The sequence below is a fragment of the Electrona antarctica genome (genome assembly GCF_951216825.1).
Source record: "Electrona antarctica genome assembly, chromosome: 2".
Lineage (NCBI taxonomy): Eukaryota > Metazoa > Chordata > Actinopteri > Myctophiformes > Myctophidae > Electrona > Electrona antarctica.
In genome coordinates, this window is record NC_136807.1 from 21,889,061 (window position 1) to 21,916,560 (window position 27,500).

Consider the following 27,500-nt stretch of genomic DNA (forward strand, 5'->3'; position numbering starts at 1 on the left):
CAAAGTAATAATTTATTTATGAACTAAACAACTAAAACATACCACACATGGTGGTGTATGTAGTGTGGGATGTTGAATAGTGCAATCTTAACTGCTGCTGCCATCAGGGGAAGTAGAGAGAGGCATTATAATTACCTACGCACGCACGCACACACGCTTGCACGCACGCACGCACGCACGCACGCACGCACGACAGTTATACAGACATAAATGTATTGATGTAGAGGTGCATTAAATCTTATTCTTCACTCTTTGTCCTCTGTCTCTCTCTCTCTCTCTCTTTTCTCTCTCTCTCTCTCTCTCTCTCTCTCTCTCTCTCTCTCTCTCTCTCTCTCTCTCTCTCTCTCTCTCTCTCTCTCTCTCTCTCTCTCTCTCTCTCTCTCTCTCTCTCTCTCTCTCTCTCTCTCTCTCTCAGCCACCTGATGCGGAAGGGGGTCTGCCGAAGCAGGTGGGCAACAAGACAGAGTGCGGTCTTCTGGGCTTTGTGTTGGACTTGCAGCAGGACTACGCTCCAGTCAGAGAGCAGGTCCCTGAGGAGAGCCTCTACAAGGTAGGGATTAGGGAACTATTCACAGACATCCTTCAAAGTAATCACTTGTCTGTCACTTAGCACATTTCATAGATGCTCAACTTGCTTCACAATGAATATAATAGAAAACATGCAATATACTGTAAATTGTGCAGGTTTCCATACAAAGAAAATAAAGGGTTTCTAATTGTCAATGTGTTCACTGTTCACCTTAGAGACGTCCCAAATTAAAGTTCCACACATTGTAGCAAAACAGTTTGGTGTGAGCAAATGGCATGCATAGCATCCACACTACTCCAGTCCTGATAGAGCAGTGAAGTGCTAGTATTGCCTCACTGTTCTGAGCAACCTGAACTTCTGAAGTCTACCAAGTTCTTGCTTTGATGCATTAGACCAGATAACAGGACAGCAGTCCAGATTTGACAGAACTAGAGATTGTATGACTAGTCTAATTGTTGTGTTCGTTAGCAGATGAGCTCTCCTTCTAATGGCATACAGTTGGAGGCCATCGATATTGTCCTTTTCTTTTTGCTGAGGTTTGCGTGATCTGCACAAAAGGACAGTTAACCCATTTTGGGCGGGAACCCCTTTTGGTGTTTTAAACATTGTTATAATTTAGCTATTGAAAAATAGCAGATCGGTGGCGCGCTACGAGCTTGTAGGTCTGCTATTTTTGAAAAATCGTGAAAATATTTATTTCAGAAAACTGGAGGATTTAGAAGGATTTTTTTAAATTTTGAGGTCAGGCCTAAATGGGTCAAATGATAAGGGACAATATCGGTGGCACCCAACTGTATATGCCATTACTCATTCTGACCACTGAGTGGACCATACCAGTGTTTCATCAAGTGACTCACAGCAGTTTGACTTCTTTAACCTGCTCAATAGTAGCACCCTGAAAATAAATGCTTAATTTCTGATCTATCCTGAGAGCATATTTAGGGCCTATTTCCATGCGTTTAGTTTGTAAGACATTCAACTTCAGTTTCTTTTCCATGATCCATTAGGAAACCAGCTGTATCTCTAGTTGAAGCACCTTATTAATGTGTTCAATGCTCTCTGACGCTACAGACATAGTCGTGTCATCTGCATAAATCCCATTCCTGCATTTTTTTAATTCACAATATGGCATATCATTTACAAAAATAGAATATAGAGGGGGCCAAGGCAGTTTCCCTGAGGAATTCCACACTGAAGTGTCTCAATGTTTGAAACGGAGCCATTGAACATAACACATTGTTGCATGTTCACTAAATAGCCTATGAGTAGTACAGTATCTCATGATCTGTCTATTATATCAAAGGCTGTGCTGAAGAGCACCCCCCCCGACAACTGACTTCCTGTCAATCTGTTTGAACCACTCATCAGCATGTCAGTGCACTGCTTCTGCAGAGTAACCTGCTTTGTCTGCATGCCGTAGATCTAAGTTAATGTTGTTTTCTGCAAGATACTGCTGGATCTGTTTTAACATAATTCTCTCTCTGTCTCTCTGACTCTCTCTCTCTCTCTCTCTCTCTCTCTCTCTCTCTCTCTTAGGTGTATACATTCAACTCAACGCGTAAGAACATGAGTACGGTGATCAAGCTGCCTGATGGCTCCTTCCGTCTCTACAGCAAAGGAGCTTCTGAGATCCTGCTCAAGAAGTGAGTGCTATGGAGAGGGATGGGTGGCGTTTACATTGGCCATCAGCATGTTGCTACCACGTGTGGTAGGGTATTGACATAAGTCAGAGAAGAAGGAAGGGAAGTTCGCAGTAGATCTGTAAAAGGTTAAAAGGTGGCTTGTAGTTTAAACAAGCAGGGAATATTACAATTTTATTATAAGACATTATCCAGATAACAGACAGTAATGCAAATTACTCAATGGAACCTTTTCCTTATATCCTCCTTGATGGCTATTTTTTATAGATTATTACTACTATGGATATAGTATGGTATGTTGGTTAATTGGTCAGATATGTTATTTGGTCAGATATGTTATTACTACTATGGATATAGTATGGTATGTTGGTTAATTGGTCAGATATGTTATTTACAGTATAGAAAACATACTGTTTGCTTGACCACAAATTCTAATAATGTTAAACAGTAGTTTGTAGACAAAATGCTAGGATTGATCCTGTACAGTATCTAAGATACAGGATTTCTTACAAATAGTTTTTCTTTGTTGACTAGGGTTCATGCAATTTACTCAGATTTCACACTGTAAATCTCCTTGGATAAGATGTCTAAATTATACATTGAAATTAATTGTAATCTCTCTCCAGGTGTTCCTACATACTGGATAACAATGGTGAGGCTCGCACTTTCCGCCCACGCGACAGAGACGACATGGTCAAACAGGTGAGCTGCTAGGATAACGTTTTGCTTTCTCTAGCTTCTGCACTCTTTATACACAGCAAAGTAAGATACAAGTAGGCTTAAATACAGTAACTGAATTATGCCTCACGGCTCACAGGGTGGTAAACTGCTTCCTGAACAACTTTTATTGATTGATTGGCAGGTGATTGAGCCAATGGCATGCGAGGGCTTGAGGACCATCTGCGTTGCATACCGTGAGCTGTCGGGTAGTCCGGAGCCAGACTGGGAGAATGAGGCAGGCATACTGACCGAGCTGACCTGTCTCACTGTGGTGGGGATAGAGGACCCTGTACGACCTGAGGTAGTGTATGGTGGAAGCGTGTGTGTGTGTGTGTGTGTGTGTGTGTGTGTGTGTGTGTGTGTGTGTGTGTGTGTGTGTGTGTGTGTGTGTGTGTGTGTGTGTGTGTGTGTGTGTGTGTGTGTGTGTGTGTGTGTGTGTGTGTGTGTGTGTGTGTGTGTGTGTGTGTGTGTGTGTGTGTGTGTGTGTGTGTGTGTGTGTGTGTGTGCGGAATATCAGTGATTCTAGAATATCAGTGAGTTTTGTTAAAGCAACATTCTCTCTCTAAGGTGCCTGATGCCATTCTTAAATGCCAGCAAGCAGGCATCACTGTGCGCATGGTGACTGGTGACAACATCAACACAGCCAGGGCCATAGCTGCCAAATGTGGCATCCTTCAACCTGGGGACGACTTTATCTGCATAGAAGGCAAAGAATTCAACCGACGAATCAGGAATGAGAAAGGAGAGGTGAGTGGGATGTGCATTGTGCACAGAGTCAAAGTCACTTCCATCAGGAAGGTTATTTGTAAAGGAAATGAGTTTGAATTTGTGGCGCTACAAAATTGCTGATCGGACAGTGCGTCGACGACGCAATTGCAACGTCCTCGGTTTGATTCTGCCTGAAGACATTCCCCCTCTGCTCCGTTTCCCATTCCTCTGCTAACCTGTTAAAAACAAAAACAACTGTAATTTGTCTATTTTCCTGGGGTCATACATACTGTACTGTAAATACTGTATACATGCAGTCCTGTTTGTAGATGGCTCAGCCTTCTGCAATGCCGCAAAAACATGGTCTTTTGCCCGGACGCATATCCTGGTTCGAATCCCGATCCCGACTAATATCCAAGCAAGGCTTCCAAATAAGAACTCACCAATTCAATCACATTCTCTCAAAGCTACATTACAGATCTGTCCTTGAAACAAAAAATGCCGGACCACAGTTTTTATTTTCATAAATGAAAATAATATCCAATTATCCATATAAAATATTCAATCTGTGGCCATTTCATCAGCGTATGCATATACGCACATGGTACTTTACGTGGTGCATAATGCGCTCTAAATAATTTGTGTCCAGGGTCGTTGTCACATTAGTTATTTGGTGCCATGACACAGCATTCCCCTATGCATTCAAGTTCATACTCTAATCAAGAGTATACTCCATTTTGCTTCTGTCTGCACAGGAGATTGTCTTTTCTTGATAAGCATTTAGTCCGTACTGTATTGTGACATCAGCTGAAATCACAGAGGGCGATCTACTGTAGGTCTCTGATGATGATCATTATTTACCACTGTCACACACTAAACCCCTCCCTCTCCATCTAACTGACAGATTGAACAGGAACGAATTGACAAGATCTGGCCCAGACTCCGTGTGCTGGCTCGCTCCTCGCCAACTGACAAACACACACTGGTCAAAGGTGAGCTGCAGGTTTTGCTATTTCCAAAGAGAAGCGCACATAGATAGAGATAGCTTTATTGAAATTAATTCTTCATAGCAGTACTATAGTATGAAACTAACAAATAACTAACAAATACCGAAAAAAGAGATCAAAGCTTCAAGAATTGAACAAATATATGAAAACAGATACGATTAAACAGGTAGTAATGTACTGTCTGGGATTAGTAATAAAGTACCAAAAACCAAATGAGATCTTGCTTGGCCCTTTGCACTGGGACCACAGAGGATGTTATGAGCGATTAACAGGCATAAATGTAAATGTAGTTAGTGTACATGAACAATCTATCCCCAGGACTATGGGCAATAAACTGTACTGTAGGGTCAGTCCATGGTGGATAATGAGCAAAATATAATCTTTACGGGCCGACGGCGTGGAACAAACTCCCACTGTACCTTCGACAGGCAGCCTCTGTAGACATTTTTAAAGCGCAGCTCAAGACTCACTTCTACACTCTTGCTTTTAATTGATCTTTTAATTTTTTGTTATTCATGTCCTCACTGTATTGCATTACTGCTCTTGTTTTTTTTAATGTTTATGCCTTGCTTTTCTTTCTTTTTTTTCTCCATTGCTCTGTAAAGCACTTTGAGCTGCATTTCATGTCATGAAAGGTGCTATACAAATAAAGTTTTATTATTATTATTATTATTTATCCGATAAGAAATTCACATTATTTAGCCTAAGTGGTATATATGGACTATATATCTGTACAGCATCATAAATATGGACCATAAATCTACATTGAGTAAAATGAGGAATATACAACCTATTCACACAGTGAAAAGCATTTATAGCAAGTTGCCTTAGCAGGGCTCTAATTATGAATCGATGGCAGTGAAAATCCCAGTAGCCCATGAGCCAAAACGCCAGAGTCATGATCGTGAGCATGAGTGAATCATTCATCCGACGATATACCTGTGTTTATACTGTATCCTCATGTACTCAAACCTTTGATACACATACTGTACAGTGTACATACTGTACATACAGACACGTTCTCATACTCACCCACACACAAGCACACACATACACACACGCACACGCACACGCACACGCACGCACACACACACACACACACACACACACACACACACACACACACACACACACACAGTTATACCTGATTTCCTCAATTTTGTTCAGGTATCATTGACAGCACCGTCTTAGAGCAGAGGCAGGTCGTCGCGGTAACAGGGGACGGAACCAATGATGGGCCAGCACTGAAAAAGGCCGATGTGGGCTTTGCCATGGTAACTTCTTGTTTTTAAATGTAAAAAAAAAAAGAAGGTCTTACTAAAGAGAAACAATGTTTCAACCAAATAGGATGTCCATGAAGGCCATGTCGGGTTGAAGCATTGCTTTGTTATCCTAGTTTTTTGCTGCATGAACCTTTATCCTGCATCTACTTCATTACAGTGGTTCTCAAAGAGGGGGTGCCGCACCCCCACGAGTTCTTGAGGGGGGTCCAGGGGTAACTAGTTAAATTAGTTCATATAAAATCAGTTTAACCACTTTAACCATATGTTAGACTTCTTCTATTCTAAATAGCAAATCTACAAGCCCACAATGCCTCACATAACGAGTTGTGAGATCCGAAACAAGATCCGAAACAACATAGATTCAAAACATCTGGGAAAAGCTTGAAAAAGGTGGAATAAGTTTTAAATTCTTAGCAAAAAATAAAAATCTCTTATGGAGGTCCCTGGCACAGAATCTTTTCAGGTGGGGGTCCGTGGCCAAATGCATATCAATGGTGGGTCCTCGACAATGTTTGAGAACCACTGCTATCAACTGCAATCAACACATCTTTCCTCTCGGTTACATTCTCCCTACATGTTTAAACCCGACCTCTGTCTCTCAGGGTATTGCAGGGACAGACGTGGCCAAGGAAGCGTCAGACATCATCTTGACCGATGACAACTTCAGCAGCATTGTCAAAGCAGTGATGTGGGGACGCAACGTCTACGACAGCATCTCCAAGTTTCTCCAGTTTCAGCTGACCGTCAACGTGGTGGCCGTTATCGTGGCCTTCACTGGGGCGTGCATCACTCAGGTACATCACTGGGGCGTGCATCACTCAGGTACATCACTGGGGCGTGCATCACTCAGGTACATCACTGGGGCGTGCATCACTCAGGTACATCACTGGGGCGTACATCACTCAGGTACATCACTGGGGCGTACATCACTCAGGTACATCACTGGGGCGTACATCACTCAGGTACATCACTGGGGCGTACATCACTCAGGTACACTGCCGCTCACTGGGGCGTACATCACTCAGGTACATCACTGGGGCGTGCATCACTCAGGTACACTGCCGCTCACTGGGGCGTACATCACTCAGGTACATCACTGGGGCGTGCATCACTCAGGTACATCACTGGGGCGTGCATCACTCAGGTACACTGCCGCTCAACGTGGGGATTGCATTGACTACGTGGATTTCAGGTGGACTGGAGACTGAGCAATTGGCATAGTGACGGAGTGCCTGGCATACAGTAGAAGATGTTCCAGTAGCACCCGTAAATATCAATAACCTAAACCATCGCAATGTTGCCCCCCCCCACCCCCCCCTTTCCCTGCCTCCTTCTTTATCCCTCTCCAGGATTCTCCTCTGAAGGCAGTACAAATGCTGTGGGTCAATCTGATCATGGACACGTTTGCATCTCTGGCCCTGGCCACCGAGCCCCCCACTGAGGCCCTGCTGATGAGGAAGCCGTATGGCCGCAACAACCCCCTCATCTCCCTGACCATGATGAAGAACATCCTGGGCCATGGGGTGTACCAACTGGTCATCATCTTTACCCTGCTGTTCGTAGGTACTGTACACACAAACAGACGCAGACACAAAAAACGCACGCATGTTACCGCAACACACGCACACACACACACGCACGCACGCACACACACACACACACACACACACACACACACACACACACACACACACACACACACACACACACACACACACACACACACACACCAGTTACAGTACGTCCCAATCCCCTTCCACTACCACTAATGAAAGACCATGTCCAAGTCCCTCCACTCCTCTCCCTGCCAGGCGAGCACATCTTCAACATCGACTGCGGCCGCTACGCACCGCTCCACTCCCCGCCGTCCGAGCACTACACCATCATATTCAACACCTTCGTGCTCATGCAGCTCTTCAACGAGATCAACGCGCGCAAGATACACGGCGAGCGCAATGTCTTCGATGGTATTTTCCGCAACCCTATCTTCTGCTCCATTGTCCTAGGGACCTTCCTTATTCAGGTAAGTCACACTGTGGGAGTGGTTTGTCTGTGTGTGCGTGGAGTGGAGTTGTTGGAATCTTCATTTGCAGAGAAAGGAAAGAAGTCTGTGGTTGTCCTTTTAGTTAATCTGTGATTAGCTCCAGCCTCAGCCTGTTCCCATGGCACCAGAGACCTTTGCCATGCAGAGGACGAGTAAAAAAGAAGGGAATGAGAGAGAGAATGAATGGCACAAGAGGTGAAGTGAGACGGACTGAGAGGAAAGGAGAGAGAGAGACAGAGAGAGAAAGAGAAGGGTAGAATTACAATATGTGATACATTGTGTAGAGATTTATGACTGTGCTGTATTTATGTTGTGGTGACACTGTCACTCTGATAAGCCTTGTTTATTTCCTGATGTAAATGATCGCATTCAAAATGTTGTCCCCCTACAACAGAGTATAGAGTGTCCTGCGGAAACTGTTGACCATGTTGTATACAGTACACTACAGTGGAAATATAGCTCTTGAACATTTTCATCCTGGCACGACTCTTAAAAAAAAATATATATATATATATATATATATATATATATATATATATATATATATATAGGTATGGTAGGCCTGAGGCCTACCATTGCGTGGCACATCTATGCACAAAATGTCTATGTTCACAGGCTTCTGTGTGCGGCCTAGAGGAGCATCTGAGCATGTGCAGCACAAGCAAGTCTTACACCATATGCGTTTGGGAAACCTGGCCGATCTTTTCCCACTCCTCATAGTTGACCAATCCAGAAGCACTTATTGTCTCCACCAGGCCGAAGGCATGGGGAGAGTACAGTATGTTTTGCACTCCGTCCATCCGTCCGTGTGTGTGTCCGTCCGTCTGTGAACAGCTAATCTCTGGCACCGTTGGCTTGATTGCCAAACTCTGCACATACACGCTCTGGATGCCAGAGCTGAACCTCTGCCCCAAGTTGCTCACATGGGCCTGTTATAGCGCCACCAGGAGGCGATTTTTACAAAACACATTTTTTGACAGTACTCCTACTAGGGCATTCACTTCTAGTCATTTTTACTAGTTGACTAGTTGCCTAGTTTACTAGTTGACTAGTCGACTAGTTGTTTAACTACCTATTATGTAAAAAATAAATATTGGGAAATAAATATTTGTACATTGAAAAACTGTGTACATGGTGACTATAACTATAATCTACCTGATCTTGAGGCCTACAAAATCGGGAGAAAAAACTAGTCAACTAGTACCAACAAGGTCGACTAGTGGATTTACTCGACTGGATTTAGTCGACTAGTAAACTAGTCGACTAGTTGCTTAATGCCCTAACTCCTACAGATTTTGTCCAAATATCACGCAAATTGGTACTCTCTCTCTCTCTCTCTCTCTCTCTCTCTCTCGGGTCTTTCAATTTTGACATACAATTATTTCTTTACGACTATCTCTCCATTTCTATTAGCATTTTTGTAAACTATGAGACAGTTGGGAGGGAAGTAGAAAGGCACATGCACTGTAACAAGTCTTCAGGTGGCATTCAAACAGGCCAGGTAGGTAACATTGCTGAACCAGCTCAGTGGCCTTGTGGTTAGAGTGTCCGCCCTGAAACTGGGAGGTCATACCAAAGACTGTAAAAATGGGACCCAATGCCTCCCTGCTTGACACTCAGCATCAAAGGGTTGGATTGGGGGGTCAAATCTACTAATCAAATGATTCCCGAGCGCGGCACGGCTGCAGCTCACCGCTCCATGGCTGCGGCTCACCGCTCCAAGAGATGGGTCAAATGCAGAGAACAAATTTCACTGCGGTAACGTGTGTGACAAATCGTACAACTTTCATGGCATTGATTGATTGATTGATTTATTGAAATATTTATTAACAGTTTGCAGAATTACAGTACATTTCAAGCACGAACTCAATACAAAGGCTGTTAACTGTGAGTGGACGACCCAATTAAGCATTACACTTGTTTACAAGAGGGTCCACCATGTTCAATTCATCAAAACATTTAGAGACGTACAAATAGACACTTCTATATAGACAAAGAACAGAACAGGAATTCATCATAATGGAGGTAAAAAGGGAAAATAAACATATACAGTGAGGGAAAAGGGGGGGGGGGATTCAGATTTTACAGGGGCCAGTTTCGAATTGCAGCCATCCGTAGGTGCCCTTTGAGAGCGGTCATTCAATTCAATATGCTGCAGTCAACTGTCTTGACACTGACACAAGATTCACTTCCTTTTTAAGACACAAAAGCTAGCAAAGATTGTTTAGCACCTTGCAGTCCTCAGATGAACTGGCCGGCCCGTCCCCCAACATTATCCAGGTCCACACAGTAAATTTGCACACGTAATGCTGTGGGAGGAAAAGTAGGATAGATGCTGGAAATGGAAATTGTAAAAGTATAGAGAGAAAAAGAAAAGCTCACAGACCAAAAATACGGCACATTTATCTGTAACGTGTTGCCTAAACTTAACAAAATAAAAATCTAAATTATTATTATTATTATTTATTAGCCATATTATTATTGTCTATGTGAGAGTTCCTTCACTATTATATTTAACATTATAAAAGGAGCTTTGGAACAAATGGCTACATAAATATACACATAGATTTCACCATTGACATGATGGCTACATAAATATACACATAGATTTCAACATTGACATGATGGCTACATAAATATACACATAGATTTCAACATTGACATGATGGCTACATAAATATACACATAGATTTCAACATTGACATGATGGCTACATAAATATACACATAGATTTCAACATTGACATGATGGCTACATAAATATACACATAGATTTCACCATTGACATGATGGCTACATACACATAGATTTCAACATTGACATGATGGCTACATAAATATACACATAGATTTCAACATTGACATGATGGCTACATAAATATACACATAGATTTCAACATTGACATGATGGCTACATAAATATACACATAGATTTCAACATTGACATGATGGCTACATAAATATACACATAGATTTCAACATTGACATGATGGCTACATAAATATACACATAGATTTCAACATTGACATGTCGCCAAGACAGACATTCTCAGAGAAGCCTCTCCTGCAGCCGGTCCTTTCCATTTCCACAGTGATGATGTACTTCTGGCCGACGGAGGTGCCAAGAAGCATCTAAAGGCAGAAGCAGGTGAAATATGGATTCAGAACTGGTGGTGCAGGTTTAGGGCCATAGTTATACTCAAAGGCTAAATACTATGTGCCTTAGTTGGGGGGGGGGGGGGGGTGTGGAGAGAGAGAGAGATGGTTCTGTTTGTTTTTTTTGCACCGCAAAACAATAGGCCTATATGAATCAACGTCAACGACCCGCCACACAAAAAAATACAGATTTTCACTTGAAACGCTTTTAGCTTTTTAATGGATCCTATGTTAGTAAAGCCTGATATCATACAAGTATCAAACTCCCCAAATCTACCAGAATACTGGAAAGGCGTTCTTAAAGGACCACTTCACCACTTTTCAACTTCTCTTCCTATAATTGGTCCTAACTAATGTTCATGATAAAATGCCACAATTTTTTCCTACTCAGTCTGTGTCTCATAGGAAGGCTGTGGGCAGTTCAGAAACCCGTCCACCAGTGACATCATCGATGGTGAATCCAAGCTAATAGAAACGGCAGGCTTTCTTTTCCTGAAAAGTTGCAATGCAAAAGTTGAAGCCATCGTTCTCACGATAATACAAATCTAAATATATTTTAAAACAAATCTTGTTTAAAAACAAATCTGCCTAATGATGATGTCACTGGTGGACGGGTGTCCGAACTGCCCAAAGCCCTCCTATGAGACACAGACTGAGTAGGAAAAAATGGTGGTGTTTTATCAGGACCAATTATATGAAGAGATGTTGAAAAGTGGTGAAGTGGTCCTTTAACCCCCTCATCATGGATATCTACATCAATAGGGCCCCCTACAGCTTGTACGATCCATATTGGACAGATTGCCGCAAGCACAGGCACGACAAACTTCCAAAGCATGTTCGTCAAAGAAACCACCTCAATGAAGTAAAAGTAATATCAAAAATATAGCTGCAAGCAGCGATAAAGCGGGACCAAGATAGAAGAAGAACAATGCGCAATTAGAACAATGCGCAATTAGAACAACATGCACAAATGAGACTGATGAGCTGAGTTGTCGGTGCCGGGATTTGAACTCACAACCTTGTGGACCGAAGGCGGGAGCTATACTGACTGAGCTACACAGAGACAATCAATGACTACATTGTAAACTGTAAAACCATTCAGTGATTTGGTAACAAGAAGGTGTGTCCTCATTTTGGGCATGTCTTTCCATTACTACAGTGTATTTTCACGCACAGTTGAAGTGTGTGTGTGTGTGTGTGTGTGTGTGTGTGTGTGTGTGTGTGTGTGTGTGTGTGTGTGTGTGTGTGCGCATGCGTGGCATGCGTGGCTGCATGTGTGTGTGTGTGTGTGTGTATGTGTGTGTGTGTGTGTGTGTATGTGTGTGTGAGTGCGTGCGTGCGTGAAGTTTTTGTGGTGTTTAACATAAGGTGGCTATTATCACACCAGTCTTTAAAGTTATTGATCTCACTGATATAGCCCACAGGGCGTTCAACAATATGTACAAATAAGACTGACAAGCTGAGTTGTCAGTAGCTGGATTTGAACACACAACCTTGCGGTCCAAGGGCAAGAGCTCGACTGACTGAGCTACACGGAGACAATCAGTTACTCCATTGTTAACAGGAAAATCATTCAGTGTTAGTTCAGCATAAGTACTCAAACTTTAGTGTGTGTGTGTGTGTGTGTGTGTTCAAGTGCAAGTGTGCGTTCAAGTGCAACACTAAATACAGTGGCATCTTTCAACACAGCAATTTGCTGTGAATTAACATTTTCTGCCATTTCTTCTATGTGTCACTGGACAGTTCTGGCTGACGTGGGAATTTATTTTATTCTGGACTTGATTGTCTCTTTATTTGGCAAGCCATCAAACAAAGCATCTGCACTTAACTGGAACGCCTCTTTGATGTATTCGCCGTCGGTGAATGGCTTACCACGTTTTGCGATGCAATGGGCAGTTTGATAACTTGCTTCAGTGCCATGGTGTTTAGCAGTGGTGAAAGCTTTCAGTGTGTTGGTTTGCTTGTCGTAAGTGGACAAAGCCCTTTTTATTGCCTCTGTCATGTCTGCCGTGTCTTTGAAAGATTTTTCGTGTCTCGTTTCAAACACACACAACATTCTCAAGACATAAAACGCAGACAGCGCAATCTTGCTGCAGAACGAATCCATATTCATCTCTCCATGTGGGCTGGAATGCTTGGGAATCTAATTTGGCCTCTTTAGCCATTTTTGCAATGTTCTCTCACACGGAGCCACAACAACATGTGTGCAGTCGCACATGCAGTCACACACCGTTGTCCTGCGAATATGACGTTGAAAACAGCCGATCTACAAGCTCACAATGCGTCGCATATAGGTGAACAGCACCTAGGTATAAAACTCAGCATGAATACTGCAGAAGGTATAATTTATTTTACAACATGCACATGCAAGGGGACTTGCAATTAATTTAATACTGAGAAGAAAAAAAAAAGATTCTCCCAGAATCTGGCCAGCAGATACCACCTAATGCCTAAGGTTGCCGACCCCTGCTGTAACGGGTGCCTCGGAACCCGTTGCGACCGCATGCCCTTGCTGACGTCGACCCCAGGCGGGGTTCGAACCCACAACCTTCCGCATGAAAGGCGTATGCTCTAACCGCTACTAGGGCGGCCCCTCAAAGAGGAATTTGAATTTGGCAAAAAAATTAAGTGTCTTCAAAATGTGTCTGTAGAAACCACAGGGCTCTCTTCGTCCATGTGTCTCACAATCTGTGGACACAACTTGTTGATTGCTGCTTTTTTTACTTTTTTAGTAGCCTCTTTTTTTACTTTTATTTGTATCCTCTTGTTTATTGGCTGTTGGTTGTCATGGCTGCCAGTTCCCACCTGATGTTGTGTGGGAGTTCAGACTGATCCAGACCGTACTGAATAACTGCCAGCTTGCATAAGGTCTTCAGACTAGGACTCAAGTCTAGGACATACAGGTCATCATTGACTGTGTTGTATGATCTTTGTCCTCCAAAGAGGATGATACGATCTCCCACCATGCAACACCATACCATGTGATTCCATATTTCGTAATAAGTTCTTAAACATGGAACATTCTCTTTGGACTCAACCTTCTTCCAGGTGAACAACACTGGACTGAATTTCCACATATCATCGGAGTCACATAATATGTACAGCTCTCCATTGTAGGAAAAGGCTGAATGAATGTAGCGTCCTTCTGGAAGAGGCTGTGCAGAAGTGTTCAGCCAAAGGTTGGTCTCTGTGTCAAACACTCTGATGGTGTTGTAGTTGACCCCGTTCCCCCAGTCCCCAAATACAAACACTGTTGTCCCGATGATGGTGGCAGAGTTACATAGTGAAACGGGTGGAGGAGTTCCTCTGGTATTAATTAAAGTCCAGACCATTGTGGTGGTGTCCAACTTGTAGATGTCATTAGTGTCTCTATCAGGCCATCCTCCATAGATAAACATGACCTTCCCAAAGCCACAGGCTGAGTGGCCACACCTCCCCTCAGGAACAGTCCCAGAAACCTTGGGTGTCAGCATTCTGTGGTCGTCGACATCAAATGCATAAAGCACCTTGCTGTACTTAGTTATGTAAGTAACTCCCCCCCAGATGTAGATGGAAGGGTCGATCAGCACAGCTGTGCGGCTGGTTTTCATGGGGTGAACCTCAAGGGGGCGTTGTCCTCTTCCAGGTCTCTCTGGGGGCAACTTGATCCAGCATAAAGACACTGTGTTGAAGACATGCACTTCAGTCCGACGCTCTGACTCGATAAAGTCTCCTCTAAAGCAGTACACTTTGTGGTCCACTGCTACAGCAGCATCATACGGTGTCTCTGGAAGCCCTTTTAGGTGCACCGTCCAACGAAGCATTTCACACAGTAGTTTATTGGTTTCTCCCTGTAAAATAATCCTGTCCTGAATTCCTTGAATGAATGACTTGGAAGGAATGCAGTCCTACTGTGTGGGTCAGCACTTATATAGGTTAGCTGGCCTACGTGTGACTGCCGTCTGGTAAGATGATTATGTCATCCCTCTGATGTCACTATGCCCTGGCATGTCCATATAAGGAGTTTCCACCGTAGCTATGCCCAAATATGGTGTATTTACACAAGTGGCAAGGAATATCAGCTGGATTTGAAGCCCACTTTCTGAATATCTTAAGTTCCCATTGAAGGGAATACCACTAATTTACAACATTGAGCTACATCGTCAATCTACCTTAGAGATGTTGTGTGGAAATAATAATAATAAAATATAGCTGCAAGCAGCAATAAAGCGGGACCAAGATAGAAGAAGAACAATGCGCAATTAGAACAACATGCACAAATGAGACTGACGAGCTGAGTTGTCGGTGCCGGGATTTGAACTCACAACCTTGTGGACCGAAGGCGGGAGCTATACTGACTGAGCTACACAGAGACAATCAATGACTACATTGTAAACTGTAAAACCATTCAGTGATTTGGTAACAAGAAGGTGTGTCCTCATTTTGGGCATGTCTTTCCATTACTACAGTGTGTTTTCACGCACAGTTAAAGTGTGTGTGTGTGTGTGTGTGTGTGCGCGTGGCATGCGTGGCTGCATGCGTGTGTGTGTGCGCGTGCGCGGCATGCGTGGCAGCATGTGTGTGTGTGTGTGTGTGTGTGTGCGTGTGTGCGTGTGTGCGTGTGTGCGTGTGTGCGTGCGTGCGTGCGTGCGTGGCTGCATGCGTGTGTGTTAGGCAGACAATCGTTCATAACCATGGATTTGGATTGAAGATCATCTCTTTAGTTTTTGTGGTGTTTAACATAAGGTGGCTATTATCACACCAGTCTTTAAAGTTATTGATCTCACTGATATAGCCCACAGGGCGTTCAACAATATGTACAAATAAGACTGACAAGCTGAGTTGCCAGTAGCTGGATTTGAACACACAACCTTGCGGTCCATTTGCGTGCGTGCGTGCGTGCGTGCGTGCGTGCGTGCGTGCGTGGCTGCATGCGTGTGTGTTAGGCAGACAATCGTTCATAACCATGGATTTGGATTGAAGATCATCTCTTTAGTTTTTGTGGTGTTTAACATAAGGTGGCTATTATCACACCAGTCTTTAAAGTTATTGATCTCACTGATATAGCCCACAGGGCGTTCAACAATATGTACAAATAAGACTGACAAGCTGAGTTGCCAGTAGCTGGATTTGAACACACAACCTTGCGGTCCAAGGGCAAGAGCTCGACTGACTGAGCTACACGGAGACAATCAGTTACTCCATTGTTAACAGGAAAATCATTCAGTGTTAGTTCAGCATAAGTACTCAAACTTTAGTGTGTGTGTGTGTGTGTGTGTGTGTGTGTGTGTGTGTGTGTGTGTGTGTGCGTGCGTGCGCGCGCAATTTTCATTGGCTCATAAAAACTTCATTTTTTCACTTAACAAAAATATGCTACGATTATTTGTCCGTATAGGTCCAAAGTTCACGTGTAGAAGTTTTCGTGCATTTTGAGCAAAGATTCTGGGAGGAGTTACATTTGAACTGTTTTTCATATAATTCAAAATGGCGGGTGATCTAAAGGTCAGAGGTCAAAAGTCAGAACACGAAAGTTGTTCGGCATGAGGAGACACATATGTGTATCAAAGTGTCATTGCCAACGGTCAAACGGTTCATGAGATATGCACGTTCAACGTTTGCAAGTTTGCAAGTTTTGCATCAATTGAGTGCTATAGCGCCACCATTTGGCCAATCGTGATGGGCTTCGCATAGTAAAGTGACATAAGCATATGTGTGTATTAGAGGCAGAAGAATAATTTTCACAAAACAGCAATTTTCATTGGTTCATAAAAACTTCATTTTTTCACTTAGAAAGAATGTGCTACGATTATTTGTCCGTATAGGTCCAAAGTTCACGTGTAGAAGTTTTCGTGCATTTTGAGCAAAGATTCTGGGACATTTGAACTGTTTTTCATATAATTCAAAATGGCGGGTGATCTAAAGGTCAGAGGTCAAAAGTCAGAACACGAAAGTTGTTCGGCATGAGGAGACACATATGTGTATCAAAGTGTCATTGCCAACGGTCAAACGGTTCATGAGATATGCACGTTCAAAGTTTGCAAGTTTGCAAGTTTTGCATCAATTGAGTGCTATAGCGCCACCATTTGGCCAATCATGATGGGCTTCGCATAGTCACCGTTTGGCATGGTCCTCTATCATGTTGACAAGTTTTGTGAAAACCGACTACACGGTTCAGTCAGAACAGCTATTTTTGGTGGAAGGAGAAGGAGAAGAAGTACTGATCATATAATTCAAAATGGCGGGTGATCTAAAGGTCAGAGGTCAAAAGTCAGAACACGAAAGTTGTTCAGCATGAGGAGACGCATATGGGTATCAAAGTGTCATTGCCAACGGTCAAACGGTTCATGAGCTATGCACGTTCAAAGTTAGCATTTTCAATTGAGCGCTATAGCGCCACCATTTGGCCAATCGTCTTGGGCTTCGCATATTCACCGTTTGGCATGGCCCTCTACCAGATTACCGCGTTTCGCGAAAACCGACTGCACCATTCAGTCAGAACAGCTATTTTTGGCGGAAGAAGAAGAAGAAGAAAAATAAACACAAAAACAACATTGTGACTACATAGTAAACTGTAAAACCATTCAGTGATTTGGTAACAAGAAGGTGTGTCCTCATTTTGGGCATGTCTTTCCATTACTACAGTGTGTTTTCACGCACAGTTAAAGTGTGTGTGTGTGTGTGTGTGTGTGTGTGTGTGTGTGTGTGTGTGTGTGTGTGTGTGTGTGTGTGTGTGTGTGTGTGTGTGTGTGTGTGTGTGTGTGTGTGTGTGTGTGTGTGTGTGTGTGTGTGTGTGTGTGTGTGTGTGTGTGTGTGTGTGTGTGTGTGTGTGTGTGTGTGTGTGTGTGTGTGTGTGTGTGTGTGTGCGTGCGTGCGTACAAACTTCTCTTTGTACGCTTTCAGTGCTATTTGGCATGACCCTCTACTATATTACACTATTACACTATTACACTAAATACACTTATTACACTATTACACTATTACACTATTATACTATTACACTACTATTACACTTATTACACTATTACACTACTATTACACTATTACACTAAACACACTTATTACACTATTACAAAATGAGACTTATTACACTATTTCAGTTACTAGTATCTCTATTATTGTGATGCCATATCCTAGTGCCTGATGGGTCAAATGTAATCTACTTCAATATTTCTATAGTTGAGTCATCACAAATCTTGCAGCACACAATGCATACACTGAGTGGTCTTTACAACGGCGAGAGCTCTACCAACTGAGCTATGCAGACACAGTCAGTTGACTCATTCTAAACAGTAACATCATTCAGTATTCATATAGGTATTAGGTGCAGAAGAAGTTTCACTAAACAGCAATTTTCATTGGTTGATAAAAACTTCATTTTTTCACTTAGAAAAAATGTGCTACGATTATTTGTCCAAAGTTCACGTGTAGAAGTTTTCGTGCATTTTGAGCAAAGATTCTGGGAGGAGTTACATTTGAACTGTTTTTCATATAATTCAAAATGGCGGGTGATCTAAAGGTCAGAGGTCAAAAGTCAGAACACGAAAGTTGTTCGGCATGAGGAGACACATATGTGTATCAAAGTGTTATTGCCAACGGTCAAACGGTTCATGAGATATGCACGTTCAAAGTTTGCAAGTTTTGCATCAATTGAGTGCTATAGCGCCACCATTTGGCCAATCGTGATGGGCTTCGCATAGTAAAGTGACATAAGCATATGTGTGTATTAGAGGCAGAAGAATAATTTTCACAAACCAGCAATTTTTATTGGTTCATAAAAACTTCATTTTTTCACTTAGAAAAAATGTGCTACGATTATTTGTCCGTATAGGTCCAAAGTTCACGTGTAGAAGTTTTTGTGCATTTTGAGCAAAGATTCTGGGAGGAGTTACATTTGAACTGTTTTTCATATAATTCAAAATGGCGGGTGATCTAAAGGTCAGAGGTCAAAAGTCAGAACACGAAAGTTGTTCGGCATGAGGAGACACATATGTGTATCAAAGTGTCATTGCCAACGGTCAAACGGTTCATGAGATATGCACGTTCAAAGTTTGCAAGTTTGCAAGTTTTGCGTGACTTCTTGGTCCCTAACAAGTAATGTTCCACGCCAGACAGTGAGTCCAACTCTTTTTAGCAGTTTGCTAGAGTTTGCTTTAATATCTCATGTGGATAGTCACAAGGTCCAGTGACTGTGTTCTTCTCTTCTATTTTGCGTCGCTGACCTTTAGCCATTAGACATATCAAGTGTGTCTTCAGCACTGCCACTCTCTCTCTGTTTCTGACTTCATATGAAATGTTCACACTATTTGCACTAAACACAAATAAAGGTCTATGTATAATAATACATAAATCAAAGTATGAAGTAAGGCTTAAGTGGTTAATGACTATACTGAGTTATCCTGACCTTTAGTTTGATGGTGCAAGGGGCTTTCATTAAGTTAATTTATTTTAGGCAGATGTTTGCTGTTATTTATACCAGACAGTGTAGAGAGACAGGAGTTTGGGTGAGAGGAGAAGATACGCAGCAGCTGGAATCGAAACAGGTACATTGCGATTATGTGGTAAATGTCCTGGTGGCCTAGTCAGCTATCAGCGTGACCTGTTTAATGGTACAGTTATAGCAAGACTGTCCCTATTCTTTCTTGAGTATATGAAACTGTCCAATAAATTAAACCATTCAATCAAGGCACTTGTCCTGGATGTCTTTTTGTGTCTGAGCAGAAGGGGTTGAAATGACCTGTACTGTATGTAACTTAAAGGAGCATTCAGTGATTTGGAAACCCCCCCGGTCCGCCCTGGTAACAAGACAGTGGGGGAACGTGCAACAGGCCAACAGGATGTGCACCAAGGCCCGCCCCCACTCGATCATGATTGGAGGAAGGGTTAACTGGGGACAGGGAGGAACTTCTTATATGGGCAGCACACTCAGTGCGTGCGTGCGTGCGTGCGTGCGTGCGTAGGAGGGCGGTAGGGGCATGTAGCAGTGTGTGTTGTGTAACTTGTGTGTACAAGGTTTTAGCAGCCGTATTGTCCACTGCAAGTTGTCCTGGCAATAATGAGGAGAAGCCTTCACTAAAGATGCTTATAGTTATGTCTTACTTTACAGCTGTTGTACAGGTGCAAGCATAACAGTAACGATGTCTCTTTCTGTGTTTCTCCTGCAGATCGTGATAGTGCAGTGGGGAGGGAAGCCCTTCAGCTGTGCCCCTCTTAATGTAGAGCAGTGGCTCTGGTGTCTGTTTGTGGGAGTTGGAGAGCTGCTCTGGGGGCAGGTAAGTACTGTACTTCAAGCTGTAGAGACAAACTGCACATGCTGATCCAGCATAGTCTGTTTACAGTAAACAGACACTTTTTTCCTCTCCGCAGGCAAAGCTAAAGGGAACATTTTCTCTCACACACAATTCTATTGTATTGTATTCTACTAGAATTTCACCGTTATGTTGCAGCGCAATGGGAAGAAGGAAATTGCGGGATTTGACAGCCTCCACTTCATGTTTCAGCTGTGTTTTTAAACCCAGTATTGTGCCCTTCACATGTAGTAAGGGATGGCTACACATCGTAGACACCCAGGGTAAATAGTATGTGTACTGTACGGTAGTTTAAGTAACATGGTATCTGTATGTTTAGGCAAGTCATATGTAACTTTGGAAAGACAGGTTTAGGGAGAGACCGCAGGGCTGTCAAGGCGCAGATGGAGGGAACACATCGACTCACTGGACTTGGAACGTGTGGGGATCCCCCAGGAGGAAGTTATTAAAGTTGCTCTGGACAGGGAAGTGTGGAGCTTGCTGGTGGAGCTGTTGCCCCCGCGACCTGACTACGGACAAGCGGTTGCTGCTCGTAAAGAGACAGGCAGGCTCCCTTAGAGTTGAGAAACGCAGAGGTGTGAGGAGTGACGTCAGAGGCAGTGTCGCAGTTTTAAATGGGTCTTCCGCTTGCCGAGCACACGTGGGTGCATGACGGTGACTAGGCCTGTCGATTGCGGACAGCGTGATTTGAATGGGGTCCGGCAGAGAAACGCGGAGGTGTAAGGAGTGACGTCAGAGGCAGTGTGCAGTGGTCTATGCGTGTTCCGCGTGGCGAGCACACGGTGACTTGGCCTGTCGATTGTGGAAAGTGCGCCAAGTTTTCCATTATATATAGGGGGATTGCATGCTATTGTATTGTTCTATTCTATTCTAATGATACGTAGCTAAGCTAAGCAGAGTTAGTTCAGTCAGATATACTCGATGGGTTAATATGCTGCATTACTATGTGGGTGTATACAGTGTTTGCAAGACCCACATACGCTGATGTGGCAATCAACAGACCAATTGGGCGGGGTATTTAAGCACACCTATAAGACTGCATTCTTCCAGCCTTCCTTCTGCATATGGTTCCTGGTTGTTGTTATGTGCTGTTATGCGCCACCCCAGCACCACCGGTGGGCTCTGCACCATGGGGGGAAAAGGTTGCAGAGCCGAACGCCAAGATAAAATATTATATGCACACTTGTATTCTCATTCTACAATATTTTTTGTTCAATCTATTCATGAGTTATCTGACTGTATTCAGTATCTCTGCTAAGGTTACAGAATTTAGCAGTTAGGTTGGAGATTGTCTGTCACCTGAAAACTATTCCTGTGTGTGACCCGGCCAACAGGTGATCGCCACGGTGCCGACTGAACGATTGCCATGCCTGAAAGAGGCGGGGCTAGGCCTGGAGCCCGGGGGGGAGGAAGAAGAGGATATGGCGGATGACGAGGAGGAGATTGACTGTGCCGAACGAGAGTTGCGCCGTGGACAGATCCTCTGGTTCAGAGGCCTCAACCGCATCCAGACCCAGGTACTGTTATCAGAGATCACCCTGAGAACTCAGTCACTCTTCCTGTTGAAATGGAAATGCAAACATTAGGTTGTTAATGAGAAGTGGCATACTTCAAATGGCCATGTGGTACACAAGCAAATTATAGACACGTCAAAAATGAGTACTGCAAATTGCAGTGGACAATTGGGACTATGGGCTCCATTTTCGTCACCGCTAAACCCCTTATCCCTAAACTTCTATGCCTTTTTTTACTATTTTGAAAAACATTTTTTAATAGTTCAACTAGCCAATCTACATTGACACATTGTGAGCTTGTAGACTGGCCATTTTAACTATTCAAAAATGTTTAGCAAAATAGTAAAAAAAAAAAGGCAAAGAAGTTTAGGGATAAGGGTTTTAGCGGTGACGAAAATGGAGCCCTATGTCTAGTACAGTACATCGTGGCCTTTTTAGATGCCAACATGAAGCAAAAGGGAGAGCCTTTTGGAATTAAATAATAATAATAATAATAACAACACATCTGTCATCATGCTTTTTAGCTGTATTAGATAATGTGCCTTTCTTTGTGTTTGACAGATAAGCATAACCAGCTGTATATTTGCATAATTATTCCTCTGTCTTTCAAAACCTAGAATGTCTCTCTCTCTCCTTTCTTTCTGTTTTAACTGACTTTGACTTGTGCCAAACGTAATGATTCCACTTCTCTCCAAACACAGCTAACTGTTCTGTTCAGCTCAACGTCTCAAGTCTCTAACTCCACTGTAACAACTGATATTTTAGACATTCATGAAAAGAGAGGGACAAATAAATCCTACTTGCGTGAAAGTGTCTATGGTTGTCTTTGAGCACACACCTGTGTTTGTGTAGCCTATGAGATAGGATAAATACAGATGCTCCAGACTGCTTGATTCTCACACTGTTTTTACATGCCAGTAAAAGTGCTTCTTGTTTTGGACATTTGCAAAAATCTTCATCAGAAGGGCTTTGTCTGAGAGTGTGGACAAACACACACACACACACACTCACACACACAAACGCACACACACACACACACACACACACACACGCACGCGCACGCGCACACACATCCCTGTTGGTGCATCTAAAAGTATACATTTGCAATACGCACACGCACATACGCACAGGCACGTTACGCACGCACGCACGCACGCACGCACGCACGCACGCACGCACACACACACACACACACACACACACACACATCCCTGAATGTACTGTACATCTATATTAAATATATAGGTTACATACACCTACAGTACAGGCACACACACACACCAGACCTACTTTTCCAACCCCCTTCACTAAGTGTTGCTGTTTTGTCTCTGCCCTGCAGATGGAGGTAGCACGCACGTTCAAACGAAGCGGTTCGTTTCAGGGTGCTGCTGTGAGGCGGCGCTCCTCCGTGCTCAGTCAACTCCACGACGTAAACACACTCTCTACCCCCTCTCATGTAGCTCTCTCCACCGCCACAGCCAATACCAGCCCCGCTCCTGGGAGTGAGTCAGCCGAACCCCCGTACACATGAATACCGTTGACATAGATGCATACGCACGGACAGTGACCACAATGAAGGACATACACGCAAAACATATACTGTACATGCATGCATTCATTTTCCTTCTCCTGGGCACGCACGCACGCACGCACGCACGCACGCACGCACGCACGCACGCACGCACGCACGCACGCACGCACGCACGCACGCACGCACGCACGCACGCACGCACGCACGCACGCACGCACGCACGCACGCACGCACGCACGCACGCACACACACACACACACACACACACACACACACACACACACACACACACACACACACACACACACACACACACACTTCTGCACGGCACGTGGACTGCAGTAATACTTTATGGTTGTGGCTCGCTGCTCGTATATGTGTGCGTGTGTTGTCTCCTCTCCTCTCTACTCTCCTTATCAAACAGCACCCAGTCCTGGACGGATCTGTCCTGGTCTTTACTGGTCTTTACTGGTCTGGTCTTGTCTGGTCTGGTCTGGTCTGGTCTGGTCTGGTCTGGTCCTAGTCCCAGTCCATTCCCAGCCTGGAGTTTTGTTCTATGTTAAATGGTGTTGGGGGGGGGGGGGGGAGGGGGGGGGGGTAGAACTTGTCATTCTCTTTCTGTCTAAGAGGCCGTGATGGTGTCCCGAGGTGGAAAAGTTTTCAATTATACCCAAAACTGCCTGTTAACGAAGTTTAAAAAATATTCAAATGAGAGGGACAGAACACTGAGAAGTGGATAACAAAAATGAAATGGTCAACAAAAAGTTGACATCGGCCCAAAGATCAGAGAGAAGAATGACACCTCCTTCCTGCACCATATGTAACTTCCTGTCTGTTTATGAGGTCAAGCATGGTTACTATGGTTGGCTACTGTTGTACAAAATTGATTGTGATTGATGTGTGTGATTATTGCAATGTTATAGAATTAATTAATTAACATCTCCTAAGTTTGAAAAAACAAAACAAAATAACAGCCTATATGATTTGATTTTCACTGTGCTGTAGAATGCATACTCATCACAACACAAATGGCTTTCTACATGGCTTATGCAACGCTCCATTTAACTGTAAACCTTCGAGTATAAAAGCCCAGTGATACGCTGCTGTTTTTTAGATTGTCGCACATGAAGTACCCTCTGTCGCACTGGCCTTCTGCGATTCTTCTGCCTATGCCTCTCATTTTAGTTCGGTGCCACCATTGTTGTCAATTGTTGTCTTGCTCTCCCATAACAGCATTCTACAGCTCTGATGTCACAAGTTTGGCTCTCTCACCTCTCCCCGATGTCTCCAAACCCTCTTTCTCCCTTCTCTCTCTGTCTTTCCATCACAGTTATCACTTTCTCCTCTGTACTCTGTTTTCGGGAGATGTTGCAGGTTCCCAGTTGGCTTGAAGGCAACAGAGACGTGTGAACTGTGTTGTAATCTGTTCATCCTGAGTAGAGATGGTGTTTTGTAGAGATTCTGAATGTATTTAGATTTGACCAGATCTAAATACAGGCTCTGGCATAGCATATTGATAAGATTCCTTTTAGTAACGTTTCTCTTCTTTTTTATTCTTTAAATATGTATATATTTTTATTTTGTTCCCTCATTCTTCTTTCATCTACATCCTTTCACTTCCTTAGTAGGACAGTGTCAAACCATCCTTAATTTTCCGTCCATTTTTACTATTTTAGTTTTATGTCAGTTCTGCGTGTGTCTGTATATGAGTGCTTGTATGCGCATGGCAAAGCTGACGTGACGAAAGCCGCAGATGAGACTGGTCCCTGTGTGTTTCATGTTTCAGATGAGACTGGTCCCTGTGTGTTTCATGTTTCAGATGAGACTGGTCCCTGTGTGTTTCATGTTTCAGATGAGACTGGTCCCTGTGTGTTTCATGTTTCAGATGAGACTGGTCCCTGTGTGTTTCATGTTTCAGATGAGACTGGTCCCTGTGTGTTTCATGGTTCTCTGTCTGTGTGCCAATGTGTGAACCTGTATGTGTGAACCTGTATTTGTATGTTCGTCTGTGTGTGTGTGTGTGTATGTGTGTATGTGTGTGTGCGTGCGTGCGTGCGTGCGTGTGTGTGTGTGAGCTTCATTTACTTGTCTCATCTGTATACTCACTGTGTCTCCTGAGTTGCTTCTCCTTACTTACCCCTCCCCTGCTTCTCACTATGCTATCATCAGTAGGTGTATAGTAGATGCAGACAGACTCACATGGGCACTGCTGACACCATGCTATCGTTGTTTCCCTCCTCTGCAGACACTATCGATGGCTTCACGTAGGCTACACTGTTCATAGAATTCATAGACACCAGAGTCCAAGTAAAGCTCTGTCTTAGCGACTCCAGTCTAGAACTCATAAGGCAGGGACGAAGGGATCAACAAAGTGTTTAATGGTTTCAAGTTAGCATCCCCCAACCTCTTTGTTATTGTCTCTGCCAGTGCCAGGCCAAAGGTGTGACCCCCTATCTGTCCGTCCGTCCGTCTGTCCATGTGTGTGTCCGTCCGTCAGTCTGTGGACAACAGTCCACAGACTGTTGTCCGATCAACGTGAAACTGTGCACACAAACTACCTGGAAGCCAGACCTCTTTCCCATTTTTCACATTATTATTACTCCTATAGATTTAGTCCAAACATCACGCAAATCGTATCATATAATCAGGTAATCAAGACGGATCTGTCCGATTATTCATATTCCATCCTGATTGGAATCTAAAGTTTGCAGGAGTGGTCAGTTTTAAACAAAATACCTCAAATCATGAATACAGCATCCAATTGCAGTGAAACTTCACTTTGCCCAGGTGGCAGATTTTGGAAAAGCATACTTTCTTGCTATTACTCCCACAGTCCACAGATTTGGTTGTTGAATCTATTACTCAACTGTGTGAAATGTTTTCATTTAGACCTTAAGTCATCGATCGTCTTGTGACTCAGTTTCTGATGGTGAATAAGCAAATGAATGCTTTGGAAAGTGGTAATGGCAATTTGGCAAAGCACAAGCATTTAACTTGGAATTAAATGTGGCACGGAATAGATCCTTCAATTAACATTCATGTCATGTTTCAAGTCAGGCCTGAGTAAGGCAATCAGGATTGAGGATTTACAAATAATTAGTTCAGCCGTTAGGGAACATACACCTAACCTTTTTCATGTACATTTCAATTCAGATGAAGTCAGTTAAAGTCGAATTTTTTCTGTTTATGCTGAAGCATCAGACATCAGTTTTTTTTTTCTTTGTTTTTTTCTTTTGTTTTTTTTCTAGCTCAGAATAGGCCTTTGGTAGTAGTGACTATATGATCTGAACATGATCTGTCTGCGTCTATGTGCAGCAGTTAAGATGCCCCTCGCCAAACATAACTGATTTTCAAAAATAGAAAAACTTCACCCTTGAAGATTAATTATTTTATTTTGTTCTTTATTTTGTTCTTTATTTTTATTTTTTTTCATTTAAAAAAAATAAAATTGGGTCTTTTTCTGCCTTTATTAGTTAGTATACAGTAGACTGACAGGAAATGGGGAGAGAGAGATGGACACGCAGGAAAGGTCGTCTGGATCGGGATTCAAACCTGCGACATGCTGTCAGGCATTAGCAGCTTAGGAGCCCAGACTGCTACGGCAGCCAACTGAGGAGAGATCATTGCTATGCTATTGGTGCATGGCTATCTTCGAAGCTTCAATATAATAATTTTAACGGCTGAATTATACTTTGTGGTATGACCGTGCCGCTCGCTGATATTTGAAGCTCAAAAATATGTGACAGTAGCACGTTCGTGACCTTGTAGATCGGATGTTTTGGGTGAGAAAATTAAGTGTAAAGCTAGGGAAGAAGGGGCGGGTGGGGGAACTGGAGTTATTTACAGTCATCTACCTGAGTGGCTCTCAACCTGTGTAACAAGGGTCCCCAGATGACAGTGAAGTGACAATTCAAGGACTTTTATGACCTTTTTAATACCTCAAAAAAGAAAGAAAAGAAAAAAAGACCATTACTACATCATACGTGTAATCAACAAACGATACTGCGAAAACTGGTCAAACATTGGCCAAATTGTAAAATTGCCTAATATAAGAAAGAGGCAAAAGAAAATAGACAATGAAACTAAA

General features: G+C 43.2%; 1 protein-coding gene across 1 annotated transcript in view; it reads left to right on the forward strand.

The window, feature by feature from the left end:
* Positions 1–27,500, forward strand: part of LOC306932513 (plasma membrane calcium-transporting ATPase 3-like) — a gene marked incomplete at its 5' end in the record, with an annotated part of 37,083 nt that overhangs the window by 5,078 nt on the left and 4,505 nt on the right. Inside the window, 12 exons of the mRNA XM_079514342.1 lie at positions 416–550; positions 2,066–2,172; positions 2,796–2,871; positions 3,032–3,190; positions 3,457–3,636; positions 4,502–4,589; positions 5,772–5,878; positions 6,490–6,681; positions 7,237–7,450; positions 7,699–7,910; positions 20,225–20,332; positions 21,703–21,885. Coding sequence (XP_079370468.1) covers positions 416–550; positions 2,066–2,172; positions 2,796–2,871; positions 3,032–3,190; positions 3,457–3,636; positions 4,502–4,589; positions 5,772–5,878; positions 6,490–6,681; positions 7,237–7,450; positions 7,699–7,910; positions 20,225–20,332; positions 21,703–21,885 — 1,761 coding nt within the window. The remainder of the gene's footprint in view (positions 1–415; positions 551–2,065; positions 2,173–2,795; positions 2,872–3,031; positions 3,191–3,456; positions 3,637–4,501; positions 4,590–5,771; positions 5,879–6,489; positions 6,682–7,236; positions 7,451–7,698; positions 7,911–20,224; positions 20,333–21,702; positions 21,886–27,500) is intronic.